This window comes from Gopherus flavomarginatus, chromosome 10, assembly GCF_025201925.1.
Source record: "Gopherus flavomarginatus isolate rGopFla2 chromosome 10, rGopFla2.mat.asm, whole genome shotgun sequence".
In the NCBI taxonomy this organism is placed as follows: Eukaryota; Metazoa; Chordata; order Testudines; family Testudinidae; genus Gopherus; species Gopherus flavomarginatus.
In genome coordinates this window covers 63,020,930-63,034,206 of record NC_066626.1, presented here as the reverse complement: position 1 = coordinate 63,034,206, position 13,277 = coordinate 63,020,930, and the positions used below count along the sequence as shown (strand labels likewise).

Below are 13,277 nucleotides of genomic sequence, written 5' to 3'. Positions count from 1 at the left end.
CATTATTACAAAATAATTTAATGGAGTTTATATTTTATTCTAACTCCAGGTTAGCCTGTTTAATCAAAGCCCTAGTTAAAAAAAGCTGTGATAGACTCCCCAGGTTTTCAAACCTGGCTGGCCAGCGTCGCCTCACAGCATTAGAAGTGAGATCTGAAGTGTAGACTTTCAGACTGGTTGTTAGGCTCCCCCTCTTCACCTGCCACCAGGCTTACTGGAAAATTTCAAATCATCCCTCAAATCTTCCACTAAATAGCAGTATGTCTATTTAAGAGAGAGATTTTCAACAGTGCTTAAAGGGTTTAGGAGTTCAAGTCCAAATGAAGGTGCCTCAGAAAATCTACCCCATATTGATTTTCAAATCATTACTTCCATGTCTATCTGTTATGAGTCCAATCCCACATTCGTTGCCCAAGTAAAACTCTCACTGATTCTACCCATTGGGCACTGTGATATATAGTGGACTCCACTGGCTGATTTGAGTCCGTGAAGCTGTGCTGTACAGGGCCACAACTCCTGATTAGAGTGTGCTTTTGGATCTGGAATATAGCTACCGTGTCTGGTCAGGGGACAGTCCTAAATGGAATGTGGGGGACAGAATGGCCTCACTAAAAGCTGCAGGATTAAACTCAGGAGACTCTATCACACCTAGGAGTGCAACTCAGGAAACTTTGCTCCCACAAGGGTCTGGCTGTGGCAGAGCGGTGAGAGGAAGACAGGGTGACAGGTGAAGCAGGTATGCTTGTGATCTCACTCGGAGATCCTGGTTGCTCATGGTTTCTGGCTGAGCTAGAACTGATCCTGCAGTTCTGGCCTCAGCCAGTGACTGCTGCTGTTGGCAACCTGAGCCACTGGCATTGGACTGCAGTTGTGGCTGCCACCAGCAGTGGCCACTATGGGGCTTGTTGGCTGGAAAGGGGACAGTGGAGTTCAGGGAGGCTTATAGAAGGGGGAGAGGCACCGGGGGTTAAGGGAGGCTTGAAGATGGGGGAGGAGGGACAATGCGGTTAAGGGAGTCATATGGAGTAGCAGGGGGGTAGCAGTGGTGAAGGGAGGCTTGCGGAGGCAGAGGGGGCAGCAATGGTAAAGGGAGGCTTGCAGAAGGGGGATGGGGACGGGGACAGCAGTGTGGTTAAGTAATGTGTATTGCAGTGGGTAGTGGAGGATCTATCTACTGTTTCTTGAACCTTGTAGTGCCCTTACATTTTTTGTCTCCCTCTTGAGAAGAGATCATTCCTAAGTGTGTTGGGTACGCAGACAATATCTGTGCGAATTGATATGATGTAAAGCTAGGAATGGGTAGGGATATTTATCCGTTGGTTTTTAATAATGAGAGACGATGATACACGTCCTAAATTATATTACAGATGGCTAGTGTAGGGAAGATGTTTTTCACTGCTGTAATAGTAACGTTAATAAGAAAACATGGTAAGATTATTTCATGAGCTTTTGATTTGGTGAATTGTGTTGCTGGGGAAAGTTAAAAGACTGATATCACACACTGGAGCCTGCCATTGTATGTGCAGGGCATACACAAACTCCCTTTTATAGCTGTGTCAATGTATTTAAGTCTGCAGTGCCCCTGCTGTTCCAGTCTGTGGCTGTCTAGAGTAAAGACTAGCAATTTCACTGTAGTTTGATCACCTAGACAAGTGTTCATAAAATACTAGGTAATAGCTTATTGCATTTATTTTAACAGTGATTTACATCAGATTTAAAACCAAATGGAATAAAGCCTGGACCCTGTCAGAATGTTTTTTTTCCCTCGGATGCTACGCCTATTTTTTTGTTCTGAAGTTATGCTGTCATCGGTGGGGTTGGTAGAGGGACAGGAGGCTGGAAGTAGTTGGGCAAGGGGACTGGGAGCTGGTGAGGGAAATGGGGGTGGATAGCAGAACAGGTAGCTATTTGGCTTGGGAAGGGATCAGTGCAATTAGATGAGGAGCTGTGTGGGGAGACGGGGACTAGAAGAGAGTGTGGGGAAGCGGGGGAAGAGGCATCCTTCTATAAGCAGGGTGTGAGGGAAGAACTGGAATTGGTTAGGCAAAGAAACTGGGCAAGGAGCCATGGAAGGAGGAAAAGGGGGCAAGGAGTTGGGGGAGGAGTAGACTGAAATTGGATGAGAGTCTCAGAAAGAGATTAAGACTGGAAATCGGTGGGGGAGAGGGAGAGACGAGGCAGGAGAGGGGAACTGGGATTGGCTGGGCAAGGAGACTGGGAATGCATGTGGAGAAGGGGAGAGGTTGGGAGTGGAGGGGGAGATTGGGACTTGGACATCAAGCTCAGAGGGGAAGACTAGGACTAGGTAAGCAAGGAGAATAGGACAGGGGCAAGGAGCTAGGGGTGGGGAAGATATAGGACTGGGATAGGTTGGAAGAGATGTGGACAGTTAGAGGGAATGGGCAAAAGGATCTGTGCCCACTAGAGAACACTCCTGTCCAGAGATGGAACAGAACCCAAGATTTCTGAGTCTTCACCATTCTTCTTTTGTCAGCAAATATCTTTGAAACCCAGTGGTAAAGTGTATGCCTCATCCCCTTCTACTACTGGTCCACATAGAGGATGACAACCTACTACTTCTATCAGTTACTCCATTACCTCCAGTGCAGAAGTCTGGTTGGAGGATTTAAAGGTTCCAACTCTGTTGATGAACCATGTGGGTGCTGGTATGATGCCACATGATGAAATATCTGGTTTTTCAGTTTGCTTTTTTAAAAAATATAGGAAATCACACACAAACAAAACTGTACTACACAATCCTGATTTATCACCAGAGCTGGTCCACCTGTGCATTGAATGAGGCAGGGTTCCTGTGGGGAAAGTAGTTTGTGATCAAATAATGAAAGACTGTATCATAATGTATATCTACAGGAGGGTTGAATTAAGGTTTTAAAAGTAACCTTAATTTTGGTATTTCTTAACATCTTGCAACCATAACAGTGTTCTTTTACTGTAGATTTTTGTGCGTAAGCAATATACATTGTGATAGTAGAGATGCTGCTGTATGATGATAATCAGATTTGAATACGAAGTAATTTCTGAAGTTAAAACCCATTTGATTTTATGCATTCTTCTTTTTCTTCTAGTTTTTAATTTCAGTGATAGCAGGCACATCCTTCCTCAGTCGTTTCAGAAAAAAATCTCTTATCTGCTTCAATGGGAGTTTGAGTAAAGACTTCAGGCTTGGCGCCTGCATAATACCCTTGAACTGACTGTGTGCTCTGTTGTGGGCAGCATTCATTATACTGGGGAAAGGGTTCACTGATATGATACATTTTATGCTTTTCCACAAAACATTCTACTATACGTTTTCCAAGTTGCAAAAATCTTTGTTTAAATAGTGTGTAACTCATTAAAGCAAGTAGGCTTCTGTAGTCAAACATGATATTTATTACCAGAACATTAAGTGTGTCATTATCTTTAATGAAGCAGACATGTTTATATAGAGTTTTAAAAATCTAAAATACACATATATAAAGTTGAACGAATGTTGTGTTCTTGGAGGTGATGATTCAGTAGCACTGACTTGAACCAAGTCTTATGGATCTGATCCAGTAAGGGTCAGAGGGATCTTTAATAGGAGCGAAGTGTATGCATACTTACTAAGAGCCAGGTTCTGTATGAACATTCTTCCCAATGTAATCTATCTCAGTCCTTGCCTGGAAAACTGATGAGTTTCAGTTTTGGCTGTGTTTCACAGAAAAAGACGCTCCTTTTGTAATTGGGCTAATCAGCATGGTGATTTTTTTTCTGAAGTGTACAAATCAGCAAGGATTTGAGCCTACAGGATACTGATCCCTCTTGCCCTGATCCAGCGAAGCATTTCTTTAAATGTATGAGTAATCCCATTGACTTCAATGTGGACTACTTGTGATCTTTAACTAAGTACCTATTTAGGTGCTTATTCGTAGACTTATAGATTGCAAAGCCAGAAGGGTTCATTGTGATCAAGTAGTCCAATCTGCTACTTAACACAGGCCATAAACTGCATCCATAAATTTGTTCATCAAGCGCCTACCTTTTGTTTAAGCTATAGTATATCTTTTTGAAAGACTTCTAGGCTCTTTATCTAAAGACTTCATGTGATGAAAAATTCACCACATCCCAAGCAAGTTGTTCCAGTGGTTGCTGTTTAAATAAATAAATAAATAAAAGGGCCTTGTTTCAACTCAGCATCCAACCACTGGACTTGTTGTGCCTTTTTCTGCTGTATTAAAGAACCCTCTACTATCAGAAATCTTGTTCACGTATAGCGACTTGTAGACCATAATCAAGTTACCTGTTCACCTTTCCTTATATGAACTAACAACATAGAGCTTCCTACATTCTCTCATTATAAGGCATGTTTTCCAGATCTTGAATCATTCTTGTAGCTCTTTTCTGACCCCTTTCCAGTTTTTCAACATCCTTTTTGAGAGTGGACTCTAGAATGGGACTTGGTTTTCCAGAAAGCATTTCAATACCCTACTCCTACTTCTTTTGTAAGGATCCCATTTGTCTTCTTAGCTACAGCACTACACTGGATCTCTTGTTTCAGGAGAAACTACCATTTTCTTAAGTTCTTTTCAGTGTCATTGCATTCCAGGATGCTGCCTCCAGTTTTGTAAATCTGACATACGTTCTTTATTTCTAGATGGTATGACCTTGTGTTAGAATGAGGGTCGATGTAGAATCACCACACGTTGGTTGCAATAATTTTTATGTTAGAAAGTTATTGTCTATAATTTTTAAAAACTCTGAGTATGTTTTCCTAGTGGCAGCTTGAGATCTATGGTATGTGTCCTGAATCCTCCCTCCTCCCATGATGATAACAAGTTTTGTTTCTCCACATTATAGATAGATGTTTAAGGAGCTACTCATCCCATCTCTTGTTTGATTTGATGATCTGTAACAGACCCACCCCCAGTGCCCTAGCTTGTGATTTATCACTTAGAAAATTGATCCATAAGCATTCTGCGTTCTGTTCCACTGATGTGTTGATACCTGTATCTGCTTTAGCGTATCTTTGATATAGAGTGGCACCTCTCCCTGCTTTGCAGGATCAAGCTTTCATTGTTTTACTAGTTGTAACCTCAGGTGGGATTTTAACCCAGATAGCTAATGCACTAACTGATGATGCCAACTATGCCTGGAAAACAAATGTTTGCTGCTTTTTTTCTTACAGACAATGCTACAGCAATTAAACAGTTCCGATATAGGATTATCATTCAGAATGCTGCCAATGGGGGACAGGACTGCCCGGACACCTTGTATGAAGAAAGAGAATGTGAAGATATTCCTGTCTGTCCAGTTTACAGGTTCTGTAAATAAGCAGCTAAGAATCTCTGACATTGAGTTTCTAGTTCTCCAGAAATACATTTTATAATTTAATTATGTGCAATTTATTTAATAATTTTTCATCACAAAAAATGCATATAAATATTAGCTGTGTATAAACAAAAAATGCATTTTAGTAGAACTAATGTGTGATTTCATCAAAATGAGCCTCAGTGCAAACACCATCCTAAAAAGGCAACCATCTGTTTTAAAAATGGATGAAGATGCATGAGAAAACAAACCACCCCAAATATATTTTAAATATCAGTTTAATCTAATGTGGGATCACAATCACTAACCTACCTTAATGATAATTGTATGGTTATTGCAGATACTCCACCGTCTTCTCTGCAGGTGCACACAGCTCACTGATTAATATGTATTTTTTAGTTTCTGAGTAGACAAATAGCACAACGAAGGAAACTATTTACCACTCCAGTAAAATTCTCTGGCCATGTGTGATGGTTTGGGTCACAGAACCTCCTTAGGACTGCCACCTGATATGCTGAGACTACCTCTAAGCCTGTTTTCCCTGGCAGCTTGGGACTTCAATACCTTGCCTGGTTGTGCCAGACACGCTAGCCTGCTACACACACAGACCAAGGTCTGAACCACATCCCCCAAAAGCTGCAGGCTTAACTGAACACAGCTTAAGAAGTGCTCCTGTCTCCATCACCCAGATACCCAGTTCCCAGTGGGATCCAAACCCCAAATAAATCCATTTTACTCTGTATAAAGCTTACACAGGATAAACTCATAAATTATTTGCCCTCTATAATACTGATAGAGAGAGATGCACAGCTGTTTGCTCCCCTAGGAGCTCTGGGTTAATTAATAAGTAAAAAGTGATTTTATTAAATATAAAAAGTAGGATTTAAGTGGTTCCAAGTAATAACAGACAGAACAAAGTAAATTACCAAGCAAAATAAAACAAAAACATGCAAGCCTAAGCCTAATACAGTAGAAAACTAAATGCAGGTAAATCTCACCCTCAGAGATGTTCCAATAAGCTTCTTTGGGAGACTAGAATCCTTTCTAGTCTGGGTCCAGCAATCACTCACACACCCATAGTTACTGTCCTTTGTTCCAGTTCTTTCAGTCATCTCTTTGGAGTGGAGAGGCTGTGTCTTGAGCCAGCTGAAGACAAAATGGAGCGGTTTCCAGGGACTTATATAGTTTTTCTCTTGTGGATGGAAACCCCTCTCTTCTCCTGTGTAAAATCCCTTCCACAAGATGGAGTTTTGCAGTCACCTGGGCAAGTCATATGTCTATGAATGATTCAACGTTTTGCAGGCCGACACCATTGATTACATATTAGTTTGAACATTCCCAGGAAAGCTTAGATGTTGATTGGCGTCTCCCAAGATCCATTGTTAGCTAAGTACTCCTAATTACTCACATAACCCCTTCACACTATGTTGACCAAATCTGCCTTATATACTTCCTACAGCAAACACTTTAAATACAAGCATAGAATCAACACTCATACCTTCAGATATAAAAATGATACATGCATACAAATAGGATTAATACAGTCAGTGGAACATAACCTTTGCAAAGATCTGTTACGTAGCATATCTAGCTTAAAACATATTCCATTTATGTCATATTTATACTTATAAGCATATTTCTATAAAGCATTATGGGGTGCAATGTCACACCATGTTTTATACAGGTATTAGAAAATAGAGATCCATTATATCTTTGTATACAAACTTCTGAGTCCCAGATCACGACATTACAACATGTACTTGAAAAGAGTAAAAATGCATATAGCGACAAAGCTGCACATTCCAGTAGACATTATGCATACATGTTTCTAAGCAGCTGTAAAAATATATGGACAGATGCTCACTTACATTCTTATATATCACACATTGTAACCCAGACAGCAGATTCCACAAAACATTAACTTTGTGAATAAGGATTTGCAGGAGAGGACTCTGATCAAGAAGTTACTGAAGTCAATGATAAGATTTCCATTGATTTCAGTAGACTTTGAAAAAGGCACTGAGACTGTTAATGAGAAAAGAACAAAGAAGGAAGATTGGAGGCTCATGTAGATTTTGTATAAGTTTAATATTAAATCTGACCTTAAGTTTGTAAAGTTTATTTGAGGGAAAATTACAACATTCTTGTAGTTTGTTTTTTACCCCTAAATTACTGATATGTACCGTGAACCTTCACTCCAGTGTGATTTTTTTTTTTAAATTTGCTTCAATGCTGTCTTCACTTCCAAGCAACCATAATAGCACACACCTCTTAACTCTTTGTTTATTATCATAGATGGAAGACCCATAAATGGAGTCACTGCATACTGGTGCCAGATTCTGTGAGACAGGGCATATTGGGAATCAATGAAGCATGTGGCCGTGGTTTGCAGTCGAGAGGTAAGCCTTTTTTCCGACCGCCCCCAGAAAGTTTTAATCTAAGATTTTCATTAATTCTCTCTTATTGATAGACTAGTGTATTTTATGTGCTTTCCATAGTTTGAAAAGTGTATTTTAATACAGAAAATTCACATTATTTTCATAGAGAATCCTTTGTTTTATTGATGTTGATGAGCAGACAGTGGAAATTTCCAGCTGTCAAATCCCTGTGTTTTGCTTAAAGATTCTGAAGGAGATTGTGAACTGATACAATAGTAACTTCCCTTGGCCACATAACACAGAGACAAATTTTGAAACAGTACAGGTATCTGGATTCAACAAAGGAAATAGGTATAACACCATTCAGAAAATGTATGCATGCATTATATTAACTACAGCTTTTCAAGAAAGCATTTCCCAGGCTTGGGAGCCTTTGCAGAAACAGGCTGTACATAGAATACTGATTTAACACTATGGGGATGATGTGTTTCAAATACCATACAATGAAATCCTGGGCAAGAAAAATGTCCACATGAAAAAGCTTTGCTCTGTGCTCAGAAGGCCTGAGGCAGACGAATGGAATCCTTGGAGCCTACCTGGGGTATATGCCGAAGGAGCTGTTTAACAGCCAGTACTACATGGTCCAAAGGGGAGTTGAAGTTTCAGCCCATTGTTCCTTCTCCGTGTATTGTTTTGGGTGAGCATTGCAATTTGCTTCATCTTCAGCACTCTTTGTTCCTCACTCTGACACACTCGTTCCAAAGCAGGTATGGATCTGGACTCCATGGTACACCGGAAGCTGTAGGAACTCCCTCCATGTCTTCTCTGCTTCCTAGTTCAACACTTGGGCATGTGTTGCAATTTGCTACATGTGAGGCTTTCCCTGATCGTGTAGATGTATAATATGCTTAGCCTTTGTGGTTCAGGGGAGAAATAAACAGAATTTGTTGAGTGTTTTATATTGTGCTGAATCTAGAAATGGTTGGTATTACTAATTTGATCAAATGTGTGCAGTGGAGAGTGGAACTTGGTAGAATCTGTACTCTTTTACACATGCCAATTTGGAAACAAAGTGATTGGAGCTACTAGGTTTTAAAATAAAATGCTTGAAGGAGGGGCCTACTGAGTCTGGGATGCATGAAGGGCAGTATGCTCAACATTCAGAGGTGTTGGAATGAAATCTTTAAGGTAACCTTCTTTTGCCAGTTAAAAATAAAGTGGATGTGCTGTGGAAAGAGGTATACCTCAAAGCAGTCTTCTGGAGGTAAGAAAAGCCAGAAGGGGAAATGCTTTCTTATATCTAGGCTTGAAAAAAAAATTTGATATTTTCCATCAATTTTTATGTTTTTATAATTTCTGATGGAAAATATCAATGTTTATTTTTAAACATTTATTTCTAGTTTTATCTTACAGTTTTTACAGTTGTGCAAAATTATGGGTTTTAAGCATTTTAAAATGTATCTAGTTAATTTTCATAGCTGCAGGAAGTTACAGGACAGTAATTAGTTAATGACAGTACATGCTGAGATTCAAAAAGTTATAAAGCTTTAACTGTTAAAAGCAACAGAGTCCTGTGGCACCTTAAAGACTAACAGATGTATTGGAGCCTAAGCTTTCAAGGGTGAATACCCACTTCGTCAGATGCATGTATGCTTTTTACAGATCCAAACTAACACGGCTACCTCTCTGATACTTAACTGTTAAAACACATTGTCAACATCTCATGTCAAAAAGTACAAAGTAAATATGCTTACATGAAACTCTACATTCTCTAGCAGCATTTTTCTTACATTGCCTATCTGTAAATTTGGATTATTATTGAAGGATTATTTTTTTGGTCATTTGTGAGTGAATGGTGAAATCAACTTTTACTGACATTTATTGATAAAAATCTTTTAATACATTTACCTTATTTTGATTATCAATAATTTACATGGGGCTGGATTTTCAATGGGACTATTTGAGATGTAAAGTACTGGTCAGTGTGGGAAAGAGAGTCAGACTCTGACCGTTGATGGTTAAGCACTTGGACAGTATAAAGATCCAATTATATTGAGAGTGTGAGTGCAAAAATCTGGACTGGTTCCTGGATAATGGCTAAGAGATTTGACTGTTCTCGGTCAGCTGAGAAAACAATACAAATTTTAACTAAATATTATTTTTATTGGGAAAACCTTATTCTTTGGGTATCTTAAGCTACAGGGAACGTGACATAACAATTTACTCCTTTATAGGATTAGAAATCTTTTTTAATGATAAACTATATTTGCTGCATAATCTGGGAACAAAGGAAAGGAAAGTGAAGCCCTGCTATTGTGTGGGCTACAAATGGAACAAAAGGTGGTGTTTTTTAAACTGCTGTTGAAAACTGAAAATACAGTTGACTAAGAGGTTTTGACCGCGTGACCTTCCATGGGAGGTTTCCAAAGAGGGCTCAATAAATTGAAGTGTCATCCTCATATTTATTCCCCATTCTCTGTGTGAACTGAAGACAATCTTTTTGTTCTAATAGTGCACAAACTTTCTATGAACTTCACTACCAAAATTCAGAGCATATTAAAAAAAGTCCAGTACTTGCTTTTGCTCCGGGAAAAGCTCTCGTACTTTAAAATAGAAGGCTTTTTGCTTTGCACCTCTGGAGGAAAATCCTAAACCCAGGCAAGGAACCTGATAACATAGTGGGGTTAAGCAAAGTGTTGCTGATAAAATATCAGAATCCAATCAGATCTAATTTTCTCTATTTTTCCATAGCTTTGCTTTTAACTCTAGTTTTTGTAACAGCTTCTTAATCCTGTGATATGCTAGAGCCAAACTATTATGCATTATTGGTTGGCAGAGACACTGGGAATGAGTGAGTTTTGCAGGAAAGTGAATTTTGGGGTGGAACCACTGTGAAGAGAATCTTGGGATGTTTTCTGCAGGCTGGGGTGCAGTGCTCTGTAACATTAGGCTCCTCCCCTGGTTTCTGCTCCAACTGCTGCTAAGAGGGAAGGCACCAGCTTGTCAGTGCTCCTGTAGCTTATTTTAGAGAGCTTAAAGGGAAGAGAAACCCAGTGGGCAGTCTCTCTGTCTCTGGTGGGGAAACCTTAAGAAAAAGCTGCTGCTGCTGCTGTCCTGCTGCCTTATTCTGCTGCCACCTGCCACATCTGCAGGGACATGTACAGATGGCAGCTGCAGCTGCCTTGCTGCTTAGGAAAGGGGATGTCCCCTCATTTACACCTTCTCTCAGCAACAAAGTAGTCACCGGTTTTGGAGCTCCTGAAGTTGAACTTGAACAAGAGTCCATAAGTATTTAGACATCTGACCCCAGCCTCACTTCAATAAACAAGTCTCATGGAGGATCTTGAACTCTGGCATATCAGCAAGGGGTTGTAGACCACAGATATATCTTGACCTGCTACATTCAGATTCCCCAAGCATGAGTCCACATACCAAATAGCAGCACCATACTTCCCACTGATTAGCTTCCTTACTGCAGCTATAGAGGAGAGGCCAGATTTTTAAAGTTGAAGCAGTTTGCATGACATTGCAGCATATTTATCCAAGATGTACTTATGCTCCAAAGAATGCTTATGTGAATTTCTTTCATCTCTCTTTTCCTAAGTAACCATTGTTTTCCTTGTGCCCGTTGAAAGAAGTGGTCTCAACACATATTAGAGCATCAGGTTGCAGAAACTTTCCAATTTGCTGCCCAGGCCCTGCTGTCCATATCCTGCCTAGATAAGAGGATTTCAGTCTTCGGGCCTGTCAGACCTGGCAAATTACAGGAGCAATAAATGCATACCAATTATGTGTAATAAAATAAAAATCATTTTTAAAAGATGTGTTTATATTTAACTTCTCTTCCCCCTCCCCTCTCTCCCCCTCATATGTATTTTATAGCCCTCAAATGTCCATTCCCATCTATGGACCAGATTCTGATACCCTTTCATATGTTCTGTAGCACCTTACTCCATGAACGATCTCAGTGAAATCACTTCTGGAGTCAGATGCTACTCACCATGAGTTAGAACAGAATCTGGCTCTGATTAATGTACAGTAAAGCCAGACATTTGGCAATCTTCTATATGCTATATGTTGCACTTCTAATGATTGTTTTTTTAGTAATGATAATTTATAAGATGTGGTTAAGCTACCTATAATGAGGTATTGCTTTCTTAAATAACAAATCTTTTATTCATATCCCGTACATTGCCTTCTATAGAGTGATTTAGTTACAAAAGAAAATGTCAGGGAGGTAGGGAAAAACAGTTAGCTATACCTAAAGCTAAAAAAAAATACTTGTCATTTAAATTTCATTAAGAAATGATTTGCAAGAAGCCCCTTGAGATAGGGCATTTCAGAAGGAAAGAGGTTAGAGACTTTTCTGTTACTTGACAGTGACATAAACAACATTTCCAAGAATAAATGAAGAGCTCTACAAGATTTTGTTTTGCTGTATAACTGTCACTCTGCTCGACAAGTGACTAATTTACTAAAAAATGTCAAGACTGAGAAAATTGCTTCTGCTTTAGATGCCCTTCAATGACTACTGCTCTCTGATGTCTGTGATGGAGGATCCTCAAGAAATGGCCTCTTACCTCAACTCCAACATAATCAAGTTGCCTTAGAAATTTAGATTGGGGCTGGCAGAGTGTTGCTCATTATAAGGGATTGGTGATATTTAATTAGTGGATGCATAACCTATATTATAAAAGCTTCTTTGAAGTCTTTTTTTCAAAAGCCATTGGATGAAGTAAATATTCATGTATGACAGAATGTAATGAGGCTCCACTTAAAAAAAACTAGTCATGAAAATACTGTGGTAACAAACCATTTTCCCTCCATGGAAATAATACCTATTATTGCATTTCACACACTGGCATATTCTAGAAGCATCCTACTTTTCTCCCTTGTTTACTTCCAATCTCACTTTTGTTTGCCATATCCTGGCAAAGCCTCGGGACGGAAGACCACATATTCTGATCCACCCCCACCAATTACCAGAGGCTCTTCTGAAGGAAAGCAAAAACATCTCTTTAGAGAAACCTCATTTATTGATTTAGATATTAGCAAAATAAAAGGACCCAGTGTGCAGGATTCGGAAGCCACCCTTGATTAGCTCGGAAACCTTAATAAACAAACTAACAAAGAACTGCTCCAAGCTCCTACAGACAAGGAAAACAGTTCCCTAGGCATTCCTCTTTCCCTAGAAACTGCCCTTTTTTATACCCCTGACTTCACCGGACCTGAATATTAATGAAATGCTGCAATCGTTAGTGGAGCATGCCGTAGTGGGACCCATTTATAACCTCTCAACTCATCTCAACTGAAATCCTTCTTTCCTGCATGCGAAGCTCTCCTATCTTGTTGGCCAAATTGCTGCTGCTTCTCTTCATTAAGGATAATAAAGATGTGTCTGTGTGGTGGGAGGGGGGGACATGAAGGGCATCTGTTGGGTTTCAGAATGGTCTGTACTGCCCATCACACCTCCCTGAGCCAAGGAGGTCTGCATACATGTAGGTTCTGCTGTAGCCACTGGGCAGAAGATGTTGTTTGAGAGAGAATCAAAGTAGTGCCTCCTCTTCAAGGACAGAGCAGTCTGTCTTGCAT

General features: G+C 39.8%; 1 protein-coding gene across 3 annotated transcripts in view; it reads left to right on the top strand.

Moving 5' to 3' along the window:
• Positions 1-13,277, top strand: part of THSD7B (thrombospondin type 1 domain containing 7B) — a 539,966-nt gene that overhangs the window by 297,154 nt on the left and 229,535 nt on the right. For all 3 annotated transcript variants that reach the window (XM_050969171.1, XM_050969170.1, XM_050969169.1), the window contains 2 exons: positions 5,165-5,297; positions 7,603-7,706. In XM_050969171.1, coding sequence (XP_050825128.1) covers positions 5,165-5,297; positions 7,603-7,706 — 237 coding nt within the window. The remainder of the gene's footprint in view (positions 1-5,164; positions 5,298-7,602; positions 7,707-13,277) is intronic.